The 13,266-nt window shown below is 48.2% G+C and overlaps 1 protein-coding gene across 2 annotated transcripts in view; it reads left to right on the top strand.

The window, feature by feature from the left end:
• The window catches only part of bcas3 (BCAS3 microtubule associated cell migration factor), a 282,337-nt gene that overhangs the window by 2,024 nt on the left and 267,047 nt on the right, over window positions 1–13,266 (top strand). For both annotated transcript variants that reach the window (XM_030108062.1, XM_030108064.1), the window contains exons 2-6: window positions 71–168; window positions 733–787; window positions 875–950; window positions 4,754–4,860; window positions 12,492–12,573. In XM_030108062.1, the coding sequence (XP_029963922.1) occupies window positions 98–168; window positions 733–787; window positions 875–950; window positions 4,754–4,860; window positions 12,492–12,573 (391 nt within the window). In that variant the 5' untranslated portion in view covers window positions 71–97. The remainder of the gene's footprint in view (window positions 1–70; window positions 169–732; window positions 788–874; window positions 951–4,753; window positions 4,861–12,491; window positions 12,574–13,266) is intronic.

The raw sequence follows: 13,266 nt of genomic DNA, 5'->3' as shown, positions 1-13,266 counted from the left end.
CGGGGTGTGTTCTGCATTTCACTCAACATGCTGTCATTTGTGTGATTCCAGTGTGCGTGTGTGTGTGCAGGATACTGAAGAAGGATCGGGCTGAAACATGGCGTCGGACTCTCCCCGCAGGCCGAGCCGCTGTGCCGGAGGCGTTCTGGTCCGAGCTCAAGCTGCTACGTAAGAACACATCTCTAACGTCCTGACTGCATAGACCAGGTCCCGGATGGATCTGGTCCTGGTCCAGAGGAGTGGATCCTGGACTCGGATGCAATTCATATCATTTCATCAGTAGATGGTGTTTGTCCCATTAGCTCGTTGGTTCAGACCTGCAGGTCCTGCAGGTCTTCTGCTGGTAATATATTATTATATATTATATATTATATATAATATATTAATATTCATATATTAAATATATGAATATTTGTTAATACATTGGTGAAAATGGTTTGTTCCAGGTGCTTAAACCTTTTTCAGCAGCGATACCTGGATTTTCACAGGACTGAAGAGTTGTGTTTGACAGATATGAAACATCTGTTCAGAGTCAGGTGGATGAAAATGTGTCAGATCTTCTCTGGAAGTCGTGAAAACAGGAATGAGTGGCTCAGTGTGGAAACGGCCTGGATTGAGAGCGAGGCCTTGTGGCCAGAATGCAGAAACGCTGCGGTGCAGACGAGCCTCCTGCCTCTGTCGGGCGTTCTGGGTGACGGAGGAGGGTGTTATGTGTGTGTTGTGTCCTCACAGGGAGCAGTCGTACATGGAGAGCGTGGTGACCTTCCTGCAGGACGTCGTCCCTCAGGTAGCTGTGTGTGAACGGCAGCTGGACCTCGTGTTAATGTCTGACTGTCGGTGAAGTCTGAAGATGAGCTTTGTTCTCGGTGTTCAGGCGTATACTGGAGCTCCGCCCACGGACGAGAAGGAGAAGATCATCTGGGTTCGCTTTGACAAAGCAGACATCAACGGTGAGTCTGGTGAAAGTGAAGGAGGCAGAGTGGTCCGTCGTCCTCTGAGAGACTGTCGGCTGCTTCCAGCGTCGTCCTCGTTCAGTCAGTCTTCAGTTTTTCTGAGAATCCGATGAAAATCATGAACTGTGGCGTTTCCACGACAGGATGTCTCTCTGAATGAGCTCCTCTAAAGCTGAAACATAATGTTTCAACCCTGTCTCTGCTCTGAAGCTGCTCTGTTTTGTGGTTGTTTTTCAATAAGTTTTGTCCCCAACCACTTCTGACGTGACGTGTTCCAAACATGGAACCACAAGTCAGCGAAGGAACTTGTTAAATTACTCGAGTACTTCAGAACTAAATGCTGTTACACAATGTTACATTCTGTGTAATTCTAATTAGCCATCGCGGTATTGTTCTTGCTCAGTTTCTTCTGTATTATTTTTCTTTGCCCCGCGAGAATGCATTTTGACCCCTGTGGAGTTTTTTGGTATCTACGCGACCGGCCCGGCGAAAAATTCGATAAAATGTATACCTCCACAGTGACAGATCAACACTGGCTCAACAGCGCCACCTACAGTCACACCCCTATGGCCCACAGAGTGGGCATATTTTGACGTAGGAACACGAAATTCACAGCAGTGACAGAGCATGAGGGGACAAACAGAAAACTCTCCTGGCTCAAATCTGTGGGACCAACAGGAAGGCGGCCATCTTGGATACAAAATTCGCCGCTATTTCGCTTTTCATTTTTCAAATGAGCTGAACTCTTACTTCCTTTCTTCCAAATGAGCCCAAACTCAGCACGCTGCATCTGGACACATTGACCTTCAATAATCAGCCAGCTTTTTTTGATACGTCGCTCGGTCTCCTCGCAGCACGCCGTCGAAAAACGGCCTCATTTCCTGTTATTTGGACAGCCCCTCACGAGCTCAGGCATTGTCCCAGAACACTCAGATTACAGTCAGCTATGTGTCATAACGGTCCTCATGTAATGCATTATAAAGTTTGATACAACTCAACTCTGTAGCGCCCCCTACCATAGACCTGAAACATTAACATTCTTCCACAGTAACCAAACTGTGCAGTAAAATTCTATTCCTGAAGACAAAACATTATATTACCATTTTGATGCATTTGTAACCGTTGGCCAGCGGGGGGCGCCAAGACCCCCCCCGAAAAATACATAAACATTTCTTACGAGCACATACTGTGTCCGACTGTCTTGAAATTTTGATCAATTATACACAACATGATGCTGATTATATTGATGTATGAATGACTGTGATAGATGCTACAGCGCCACCTATGGGAGTGTGCAAAGATTACAATGCATCCATCCACAACCACTTATCCGGGGCTGGGTCGCAGGGGCGGGGGCAGTCTCAGCAGAGATGCCCAGACTTCCCTGTCCCCAGACACTTCCTCCAGCTCTTCCGGGAGGATCCCAAGGCATTCCCAGGCCAGCTGAGAGACATAGTCTCTCCTGTGACAGTTTTACACCTGCGGGAGCGGGGATCGAACCGCCAACCTTCTGGTTTTGAGACGACCTGCTCTACCAACTGAGCTACTGTCGTCCCACGTGTTCACTTCGAACTCTATATGAAATTCTGGCAGAGGCACAATAAAGTCGGTGGTAATGTTTTGGGGGCCGCAGTGTGTGGTGTTAAAGGGGCTGTATCCTGCTTTTTTAGCTCGTCCAAACCCTAGAAATGGCATTAACATGGTAATAGCTTATTTTTGGCGCTAAGGAAAAGTCATTTTGTGTGAAATAAAAGATTTTCTGGGGCTAATTCTGAAACCCGGAAGAGAAAACGCTCCGGTTCACTGAAATCCCGCCTCTCCCCCTGTGGACTTTGACTGACAGCTACTTCAACCAATCAGAGCTTCAAAACAAATACTGGTTAGCTTTAGCTCTTTAGCTCTAGCTTCTCTACACACTAAGACACGCGAAAACGTCTTTTCCTGTGAGAAACTCACCAAGCGCAGACCCTTCAGACCCTTCAGACCCTTCAGACCCTTCAGACCCTTCAGACCCTTCAGACCCTCCAGACCCTCCAGACCCTTCAGACCCTTCAGACCCTCCAGACCCTTCAGACCCTTCAGACCCTTCAGACCCTTCAGACCCTCCAGACCCTCCAGACCCTCCAGACCCTTCAGACCCTTCAGACCCTTCAGACCCTCCAGACCCTCCAGACCCTTCAGACCCTCCAGACCCTTCAGACCCTTCAGACCCTCCAGACCCTTCAGACCCTTCAGACCCTTCAGACCCTCCAGACCCTTCAGACCCTCCAGACCCTTCAGACCCTTCAGACCCTTCAGACCCTTCAGACCCTTCAGACCCTTCAGACCCTCCAGACCCTCCAGACCCTTCAGACCCTCCAGACCCTTCAGACCCTTCAGACCCTTCAGACCCTCCAGACCCTTCAGACCCTCCAGACCCTCCAGACCCTCCAGACCCTTCAGACCCTTCAGACCCTTCAGACCCTTCAGACCCTTCAGACCCTCCAGACCCTCCAGACCCTTCAGACCCTTCAGACTCTTGCTCTTGCTTGACTGTTGCTTTCAGACGATGGTTAAAGTTTATCTCCGTAATCAGAGTTAGAAAAAAGCAGCAACACTGATTGCCGAGGGCCTGGGGAGGGGGGCTCAGGGGAGCCGTCTTCTCTGTGTGACGTGAACGTGGGAAACAGAGTGTTTTCACGGTGGGAGGGGCTGCCTCTCTGAGCAGCACAAACATGAGGAAAGCTCAAATATGCAGGCACAAAGGAAAAAAATGCTTTGAGGTGTTTTTGGTGAGAACATAACTATATAACAAGGTTAAAACATACAGAAAGTGAATTTTGCGTGATGCAGCCCCTTTAATGTCAATTTAGGGAGCGTGAGACGTTGACGGCAATAGCAGGGAGTGAAGCACTAACAGCGATGGCTTTAATTATTATTATTATTCTAATTCTAATTCTAATTCTGCTCTAAAATGACCATGAAAACGCCTGAAACTTTATTCAGAATTAATTTTAAATCCGAACAGACCGGTGGGTTTATTCTACTCTGGAAGCAGAATTATCTGCTGATGAGGCGACTTCATTCTGCTCCGCCGTGCAATATTCCAAGATGGCGGCCCTCGGTCCGCGGTTCCACTCGGACGGAGGCGATTCATTTAACTGCAGTTTTAGAAGAATAGGATATAATGAAATGAGCGGATGGACGGGCGCTTGGCAACGAGGACAACTTCAAAGCTGTAGTGTCAAATTTAATCCAGAAAAAAGAGAAAAACGCTGTTTACTTCGGGAGACGTCAGAACGTCACGGCCGCCCCGTCCAATCGGAGTGCTGCACAGACCCTGGCGTGAGAGAGAGGAGTTAATCCATCGTTTCTCTCACGTAAACGCCAAGATCAGGAATATAATTCTGAATGACTTAATTCAGAATAACCCAATTCCGAATTAAAAACATCATGGAACCACACTCTACGCACTGCAGGACCACCAGGAGGAGAACAGTTACGGTAGAACTGCTGTCTGAGAGCTGGTGTCAGAGATACTTCATGGTAATGATAAATGAATCGTTCATGTTGGGAGAGTGTGTTCCTCCTCTTTCTTCCACCTGGAGATCTGAGTGTGTGTGAGTGCCGGAGCTGTTTCGATCAGACTGATGAGGCGGTGCTTTGTTTGGAATGAATGTGAACGGGTTTGAATGTGGCGACTGACCTTCTTTCTGCTTCAGCCTCTTTTGTAAATGACCTTGAGGACGTCACAGACGACCTCTGGAGCTCTCCAATGTCTGCTTGGATTCAACCTTTCCTCTCTTCGGATGTTTGCACAGATACTTCTCGCAACCCGGAGTTTATGGAGATGCACAGCGGCACGACGGAGCCTCCCCTCTGCCTGATGATCGGATACACCGACGGGATGCAGATCTGGAGCGTGTCGGTACGTCGCTGTAGCCCCGAACAGTTATTTAGTGATCAGTCAGCAGGAGGTAGCAGCTGGACTCAGATTAGTGCCGCCATGGCAGATGACCTCCAAATATATAGCTCTGCAGTAACAGGAGGTTGTATTGACCGGGGTCGAAAGGTCGTCTGCTGTCTGGACGTGTTGAGGGTGGAGACGTGACGGAGGAGGTGATCCTCAGGACGGAGCCTGGGCAGCTCCTCAGGAGCCAGTCAGCAGTCTCTCTGAGCTGCACTGGGGCTGTCTGTCCACTAGAGGGAGCTGTTGACCAAGCTATGTCAGCAGGCGGAGGCGGAGCAGCCTGCTGTGGGTGGATGAACTAACAACTCAACTTCGATAATTCATCAATAAGTAACCAGGAGGTGAACGTTTTAATCCTCTCATCTACTGACAGACACTGATTCACCTCAGGATCAGACCTCAGCTTCCTCCACACAGGACTGACTCCCACTTTGTCTCCATGACGACGTGAAACCACTGAAAAACAACTGTTAGTTTCTCCATGGTGATTATTAAGTCCCAACAATCCGTCAGTCCCAGGAGGCTGCTCCTGACAGACGCAGACCGTGGTCTAACTGTCGATCACAGAATGTTCTTTTTTGCAGTTTAACCTCACAGCAACACTTTCTGGTTGAGCTCAGGCCTTTCAGTGTGGAGTTTGCATGTTCTCGCTGTGTGTGTGTGTGTGTGTGTGTGTGTGTGTGTGTGTGTGTGTGTGTGTGTGTGTGTGTGTGTGTGTGTGTGTGTGTGTGTGTGTGTGTGTGTGTGTGTGTGGTGTGTGTGTGTGTGTGTGTGTGTGTGCAGTACATGAACAGCAGCAGTGACTCTGGAAGAGTCACAGTGTTTCGGTCCGGTGCTGTGTCCATAGTGTCCACCAGAGGGAGACCTTCTCAAGCCGAGACTGAGAGAGGACATGGAGCACATAGTAGATTATTCTGACGGGACAGAAACTTAAAAGACAATTAAAAAAAGGACAGATTACTTGTGTGTGTTAAAGAAGCTTTCAGGTGGAAATACATGGAAATTTCCCAAAAACATTTGAATTCTTTGCAGCTTGTTAATTTTTATTTTGTTGCATTCAGAAATGCTCCAGATGACTGAAGTGTGTGTGTTGTGGCGTCCTGCAGACTGAACCTGTGCAGGGTCGGCTTGGTCCCCGGGGCCATATGTTGGACACCATTATGGCTTCAGGTCATTTTAAATGCTGAGCAGACACTTTCCTGAGCGTGCACGTTGGTTTGCCGCTGCACCGTCCGCTCTGGGCTGCATGTGTCTTTAAGGAGAGTCCGTGTCCTAGTCTGAGCTGAGTGTCACGGTTTGGCCCACACTGCGGCCGGGTCAGGGTTCTGTCTGGAGAGTCCACGTCTTCAGAACCAGCCCTGGAAGACCATGAGAAGATTAGTGAGCGGAGGATTCATGTCGAGGCTGTCACTGAAACATGCAAACTCCACATATGAGATCTAAACACGCCACAGTCCTTCATCAGCCTCTTATAAACATCCCCAACACACACACACACACACACACACACTCTCACTTCAGCCAGGATCACACACACTCTGGGCCCTGCAGTTTGCAGGATGTTTCTGCGGCTGTGTTTTCAGTCAGCGGCTCTGCCTGGTGAAGTGTTGGCGACGGTGTTCTGGGCTCACTGAGACTTTCTATCGTGTGAAGAACCATGATGCTTCAGTGTCGGACTCGCACGGTGCATGTCTTCACACACACACACACACCACAACTCGAGTTTCACTGACAACAGTGAGTGGCTGCTCTCATCCAGAGGTTTGTTTTGGTGTGTGTGACGTGACGTCCCACAGCTCAGAGCTAATAAGACTGCTCAGAGCCCTCTAATCCCACAAACGCTCCACTCGCTCCTGAAAAACCAACAAAAGCAAACAGGTGGAGAGCTACACACACACACACACACACACACACACACACACACACACTGATTTGTTTATACATGGCGGTTCTCCTCAAGCTTTGAGAAGCGTGTCATTTTTTGAAACATTTTTTAAACAAAACACATTTAATACACATTTGTGATATTTTCCATAGAGAGAGTAGAAATCCTCCCCTGACCTCCCTGACCTCGGAGTGTGTGTCCTGTTAGAGCCCAGAAGGCCGGCGTCCTGCAGAGCAGCGTTGAGTCCCGATGCTTTGTTTATGGGCGGCCATGTGCTGCTCCGGCTGTGGTTAGCGTGGTTAGCTCACGCTAACCTGTCGATCAAAGAAGCGGTGCAGAGCTGCAGGTCTACACCTCCTCTGGAGGGGCGCTGCACAGGATTCAGTTTGCTCTGCACTCTGACGTAACCCGGCAGCCCCCCGCTGGTTTCCAGTCCGCCGTAATGCACCGGAGGAGAACTGCAAGCTTGTAAAGCCGATCTGCTTTATGAGCCAGGAGGAAGATACACCCAGCTTGTTTTCAGATGCACAAGGTGCATCAGTGAGCGGCGCTCTCAGAGAAAACAGCTCCGATTTCCCAGAAGACCTGCAGTTCAGCTTTATTGACAACATCCACATGCTGCACTGGACGCAGCTGTTCAGGGTTAAGGCTTATTTATGCTCACAAAAACACCGCTTTTACAATTCCAAGTGACTATCCTGCTGGAATGAGTGTTTCTAAATCAATCCACCTGAATTAAAATGCCGAGACGGAGAGGAGAGCTGTTCCCGGGAGGAGGTGAAGGTCCACGGCGCTCCGACGGAGACGGCGGGCGGGCGCAGTAATGATGGTCTGGACCAGGAGCAGGGCTCTGCAGCCGTCATGACCAAAAGAGCCATTTCTGTCACTTTAGCCGAGTCAGGTTGTTCTGGAGCCATAAAGAACATTTAACCTTTAAAATGAGGCGAATGCAGCTCAGGAAGATTCACATATAGTTTTGATGCACAAACAAAAACTATATCTTGTGATGCATTTATGAAGTTAGGGTTCAGAGTCGTAAACATTTTGTTAAATTTAACCTATTTCTGTACTTGATTTGAACTGTTTTGCTTCTATTCTCAAGTGTTTTTTATTGAGAATTTTGAAATTTTAGCAGTTTTAACCATTTGACCAGTTTTGCGTTCTTTTTTCCAACCGTATTTATGTTCTTCTTTTAGAAATTCTAGACATTTCACATTTTTTAAGCTCTTTATTACTTTCCCCATTTCTTCTAGTTTTAGCTGTTTTCCTAATTTTACTTGAGCCTTTATTTGAATCCCTTTTGAACCGAGAGTGAGGAGTCATCTTAACAGCTCTGTGGTGTGTCACTATAATGAAATAAGCTTAATATTCGTGGAGCCGCTACAGAGGGACAGACGAGCCACATGTGGCTCCAGAGCCGCAGGTTGAACCCCCCTGGTCTGGTAGGCGGTGCTCTGAGGTCACCTTCACATTTCAACACAGGCAATCCAAACGCTGCCCCCGGAGGCTGCCGCTGGCACTGCAGCCTGTGGAGCTGCCGGGAGGTGGAGTCCTGAGCACCGTGCAGCTCACCTGCTCCCTCATGGAGTCCTGGAGGGGAACCCCCTGCTGGGACTCTGGCTTCACTGCTGCTGAAGGCTCCGAGGCTCCTGAACCAGAACGTCTGATGAACGTCTCGGCTGTGTGGCCAGCAGGACAGCTCTCAGCCAAAACTCAGCTCAGTTTATAACTCTGAACAGTTCCCCTCAAAGATAATGTCTCTTTAGCACAGTTCATGCTTCTGCTGAAGAGGGAGGCTCTTTGCTCCCAGCAGGACTCTGGAGGTTAGCACGTAGCCTTTAGCATTATCTCTGCATTACTCTGGAGGTTAGCACGTAGCCTTTAGCATTATCTCTGCATTACTCTGGAGGTTAGCACGTAGCCTTTAGCATTATCTCTGCATTACTCTGGAGGTTAGCATGTAGCCTTTAGCATTATCTCTGCATTACTCTGGAGGTTAGCACGTAGCCTTTAGCATTATCTCTGCATTACTCTGGAGGTTAGCACGTAGCCTTTAGCATTATCTCTGCATTACTCTGGAGGTTAGCACGTAGCCTTTAGCATTATCTCTGCATTACTCTGGAGGTTAGCACGTAGCCTTTAGCATTATCTCTGCATTACTCTGGAGGTTAGCGTGTAGCCTTTAACATTATCTCTGCATTACTCTGGAGGTTAGCACGTAGCCTTTAGCATTACCTCTGCATTACTCTGGAGGTTAGCGTGTAGCCTTTAGCATTATCGCTGCATTACTCTGGAGGTTAGCACGTAGCCTTTAGCATTATCTCTGCATTACTCTGGAGGTTAGCACGTAGCCTTTAGCATTATCTCTGCATTACTCTGGAGGTTAGCGTGTAGCCTTTAGCATTATCTCTGCATTACTCTGGAGGTTAGCGTGTAGCCTTTAGCATTATCTCTGCATTACTCTGGAGGTTAGCATGTAGCCTTTAGCATTATCTCTGCATTACTCTGGAGGTTAGCGTGTAGCCTTTAGCATTATCTCTGCATTACTCCGGAGGTTAGCATGTAGCCTTTAGCATTATCGCTGCATTACTCTGGAGGTTAGCGTGTCGCCTTTAGCATTATCTCTGCATTACTCTGGAGGTTAGCGTGTAGCCTTTAGCATTATCGCTGCATTACTCTGGAGGTTAGCGTGTCGCCTTTAGCATTATCTCTGCATTACTCTGGAGTTTAGCGTGTAGCCTTTAGCATTATCTCTGCATTACTCTGGAGGTTAGCGTGTAGCCTTTAGCATTATCTCTGCATTACTCTGGAGGTTAGCGTGTAGCCTTTAGCATTATCTCTGCATTACTCTGGAGGTTAGCGTGTAGCCTTTAGCATTATCTCTGCATTACTCTGGAGGTTAGCGTGTCGCCTTTAGCATTACCTCTGCATTACTCTGGAGGTTAGCGTGTAGCCTTTAGCATTATCTCTGCATTACTCTGGAGGTTAGCATGTAGCCTTTAGCATTATCTCTGCATTACTCTGGAGGTTAGCACGTAGCCTTTAGCATTGCCCCAGCACTGCGTTCAGACTCGGCATCCTCCAGAAACTTCCTGACGTCTTTAAAGCTGGAATAGTGGAGCAGATCTTGCGTCTTCTGGATTGTTGCTCTCTGAACCTCTGCAGCTCCCTCTAGTGGAGGGAGGCAGCATGGCAGTTGTACATGAATCAGACGAACTGATTTTCCTGGTGCTTGTGGTCAGGACGTGGCTGTTTAACCATCCGTCCGTCTCACTGAGCCTCTCTGGACCAAACACCTGTTCCTGGACCGTCCATGAAGCACCTGCTGCCCCCGAGCCTCCAATATGTCTCTCGCTGTGAGAGCGAGCGGATCCACTCGTGAATATGGCCCAGATATGTGTTCACAGCTTATGTTATTACATTTGAGAGATTAAAACAGAAGAACAGACACTCAGATTCCACAAAAACATTAGAGCCACAAATGAAATGAATATAATGAATCACTGTGCACAGGAGGAAAAAATAATAACTCTGAAAAAGCAATTTGGCATATTGCACACACTGGAGCCACTAATGTAATGCTGGAAATGTTGTTGATGGCAGAGGATGTCACACGGAGCCATGTAAGGCGAGGATGAGCGGCGGGGTAATGCACAATAACCCGTAGCATTAACCTCCAGCCCTCCCCCTTCTCTTTTTAATCCAGCAAATTCCACCACTCCCCCGGCAGCTCCATTTGCCTGTATGGGAGTCCCAGCCAGCGTTCGCAGGACCTGCTCGTGTCTCCCGTGTTAATCTGCCGCCGCCAGGCCTCAAGCACTTTGAATAAAAACACGGCTCCAAATCCGCCACTTTGTGAAATCTACTAATTGCACAAAAGAGCGATCATCCCCTCGGATGGGTTTAAAGACTTTAAACAAACGGATTAAAGCACTCGTAAAGTGATAATGCAGGTTTCTCTGTAATTTAACGCATCAAAGTGGAACAAAAGTGGGGCATTCTGCGCTTAGAACAATGTGCATTACACATGCCAGACACCGGCCAGAGCCACGCGGGTCACTGACCTAATATACTAGCAGCACGTATGAATGCATGAAACACACACACACACACACACACATCCATTAAGTACTTTTCACTGAGGTTGTATTCCCACCGTAATGCAACAAACTTTAGAATCCACTTCTGCTCTTCTCAGCAGCAGCGCTGCCTTTGAGAGGAGATGTTTGTGTTTGTGTTGTAGGCTGAATAAGAAGGAACAGAGGGCGACATGTTCGATTGTGCTCATACTTTATAGACTGAACAACAAGTTTTTTTTGGCCTTAATGTGAACCAACAGCATTAAATCACCGCTAGGACCAGAGTTTTTATGATGTTTATTATATTTAATGAAAAATAAAGAGCAGTGAGACTGGTAGCTGTAACATCAGATGTCATGCTTTCTGTTTAGTAACATTACACTGTACAGTTGTAGCTTTTAGACCTGGGTGACCGGACCTTCGTCAGGTCAGTGTCTTCTATTTTTATTTGGTTTGGTGAGCCCTGTGTCGTGTTTCCTGTCATTTTGTGAGTTCGGCGTTTCGCCGTTCCTGAGGTGGAACCTTCTGAAAACAATCAACATTCACTGGATCCACCGATTTGCATTTGTATGTGAACAGCAACAACGCAATCTGCAGGTCAGGGTCCAGGTCCAGGTCCAGGTCCAGGCTCAGGTCCACGTCCAGGTCTAGGTTCAGGTTCAGGTCTGAGTGTGTGATAATCTTTCCATAATCATGAAATTTAAAAACTTCAAATGTTTTCACAGGTTATTGCCCTTTTTCTTCAGTTAATTCTGAACTTTACCTTGAAGAGTTTTTCTCTGACTCACCATTTCTTACCCAGAAGTGTGTGTTTTGCCTCAGTTTCACACAGCTGAATGCTGAAACACTGGTTTCATATGAAGTTTGTGGTTCTGTTAACCCGACGTGATGTGACAGCAGTCCTGGGAGGCACGGAGCCCGAGTTTAGAGTAAATGAGTGAGGATTTCAGAGCAGATTAGTGTGAGTACAGCTGTGAAAGTGGAATATGGACAGCATGAAGCATCTTCAGAGGCGCTGAGTGCTCAGTGTTTTTCCCGTGTTTTGTGTTCTCTCGCTGGTGAGAAGACTCGGTGATGGTGGGAGTTGTCGGAGAGCTGAGTCGGACTCTGAGTTTGTGAAAGCTGCCCGTGTCCCTGGTCTCAGTCTGGATGATCGGAGACCGTTTTCCTCTCATCTCCACAAGACTTGCAGATCTCTGAGGCTGGAAGACGCAGAGCTTCTTCAGCCAAAACCAAATTCAACCAAATTAAACCAAATGTGAGTCCTGGAATGAGGTGCCTGCAGCAACCGATCATCCATTAGTCAAATTTAACTGTAACTTGTCAACAAAGTAAGATTGAGAGTGCTGACTTTAATAATGCTTGAATGCTGCAATAATCACCCACTCAGTAGCTTAAGAAGTGGTGAAGACTGCTACTACAGTTAAGGTAAAGTTACATGACCTGCAGGCAAAGCTCAGGTGGTTGACGCCACAGCGTGTTCTGGTCGATCCAGAGAGCTTTCAGCTGAGCGCCTGGTCGGCCTGGACTCCAGAGTGAGGACCAGTCCTGTGCTGAAGGCTGGATTCACTCCATGAGAGTGAGGCGAGACAGAACGCTGACGGACTGTCGCTCTTCTCTTGCAGCTGGCCGGTGAAGCTCAGGAGCTGTTCTCGGTGCGTCATGGTCCGGTGAGAGCGGCTCGCACGCTGCCCGCCCCGCACGTCGGTGAGCATGGTCACTGTCATGTTTTTTACAACGTGAGAAAATGAAAGCGCCTGAAAATGTCACTCATCAACGCAGCAATGTCTGTTAAAATCATTTTAATCAGAGCAAAGATTTTTGTCATTTGAGTGTGAAGATAAATGAAGTTTGTGTTTTGACCTGTAGCGTCTGAGTTCATCCAAACTTCAAAAAAAAAAAAAAAAAAAAAAAGTGTTCTGAAGTGTCTTTTCCTGGAAGAAAGCAGAAGAAAAACAAGCTGCTGGAGGCTGATGTCAGTGTGTTAAACTGAAGCGTTGCATGGCCCGTCCCGATGCAGTCTGGCCTTGTGGGCCATTTAGGAGGTGCTGTGTCATTAGAATGGAAGGCGGCTCCTCGCCGCCTCATCCTGACGCAGAGGCAAATGTGTGATTACTGCTGGCCGGCTCTCAGTCAGCGGTGGCGAGCTTCTGGAGTCTGCCAGGGCTCTGGAAGCGATCGCTTCCTCACCGCAGAGTCTCGCTCCTCCCTTCATCAGTTCTCTACAGGATCAGGATCCGGCAGCGGCCCTCACCTGCTGGACTGCAGGACCCCCATCAGGCCTGAGAGAGCAGGCGGACCCAGATGATCCAGCCTCTCATTCAGACACCAACAAACAGCAGCTGGCGCTGAAGCCGGAGGAAGGCTCCTCGGCTGCAGTTTAACCCTCTGTGCTTCACT

This window comes from Salarias fasciatus, chromosome 14 (assembly GCF_902148845.1).
Source record: "Salarias fasciatus chromosome 14, fSalaFa1.1, whole genome shotgun sequence".
In the NCBI taxonomy this organism is placed as follows: domain Eukaryota; kingdom Metazoa; phylum Chordata; class Actinopteri; order Blenniiformes; family Blenniidae; genus Salarias; species Salarias fasciatus.
The sequence above is the reverse complement of the archived record's forward strand: the minus strand, read 5'-3'. Positions and strand labels throughout refer to the sequence as shown.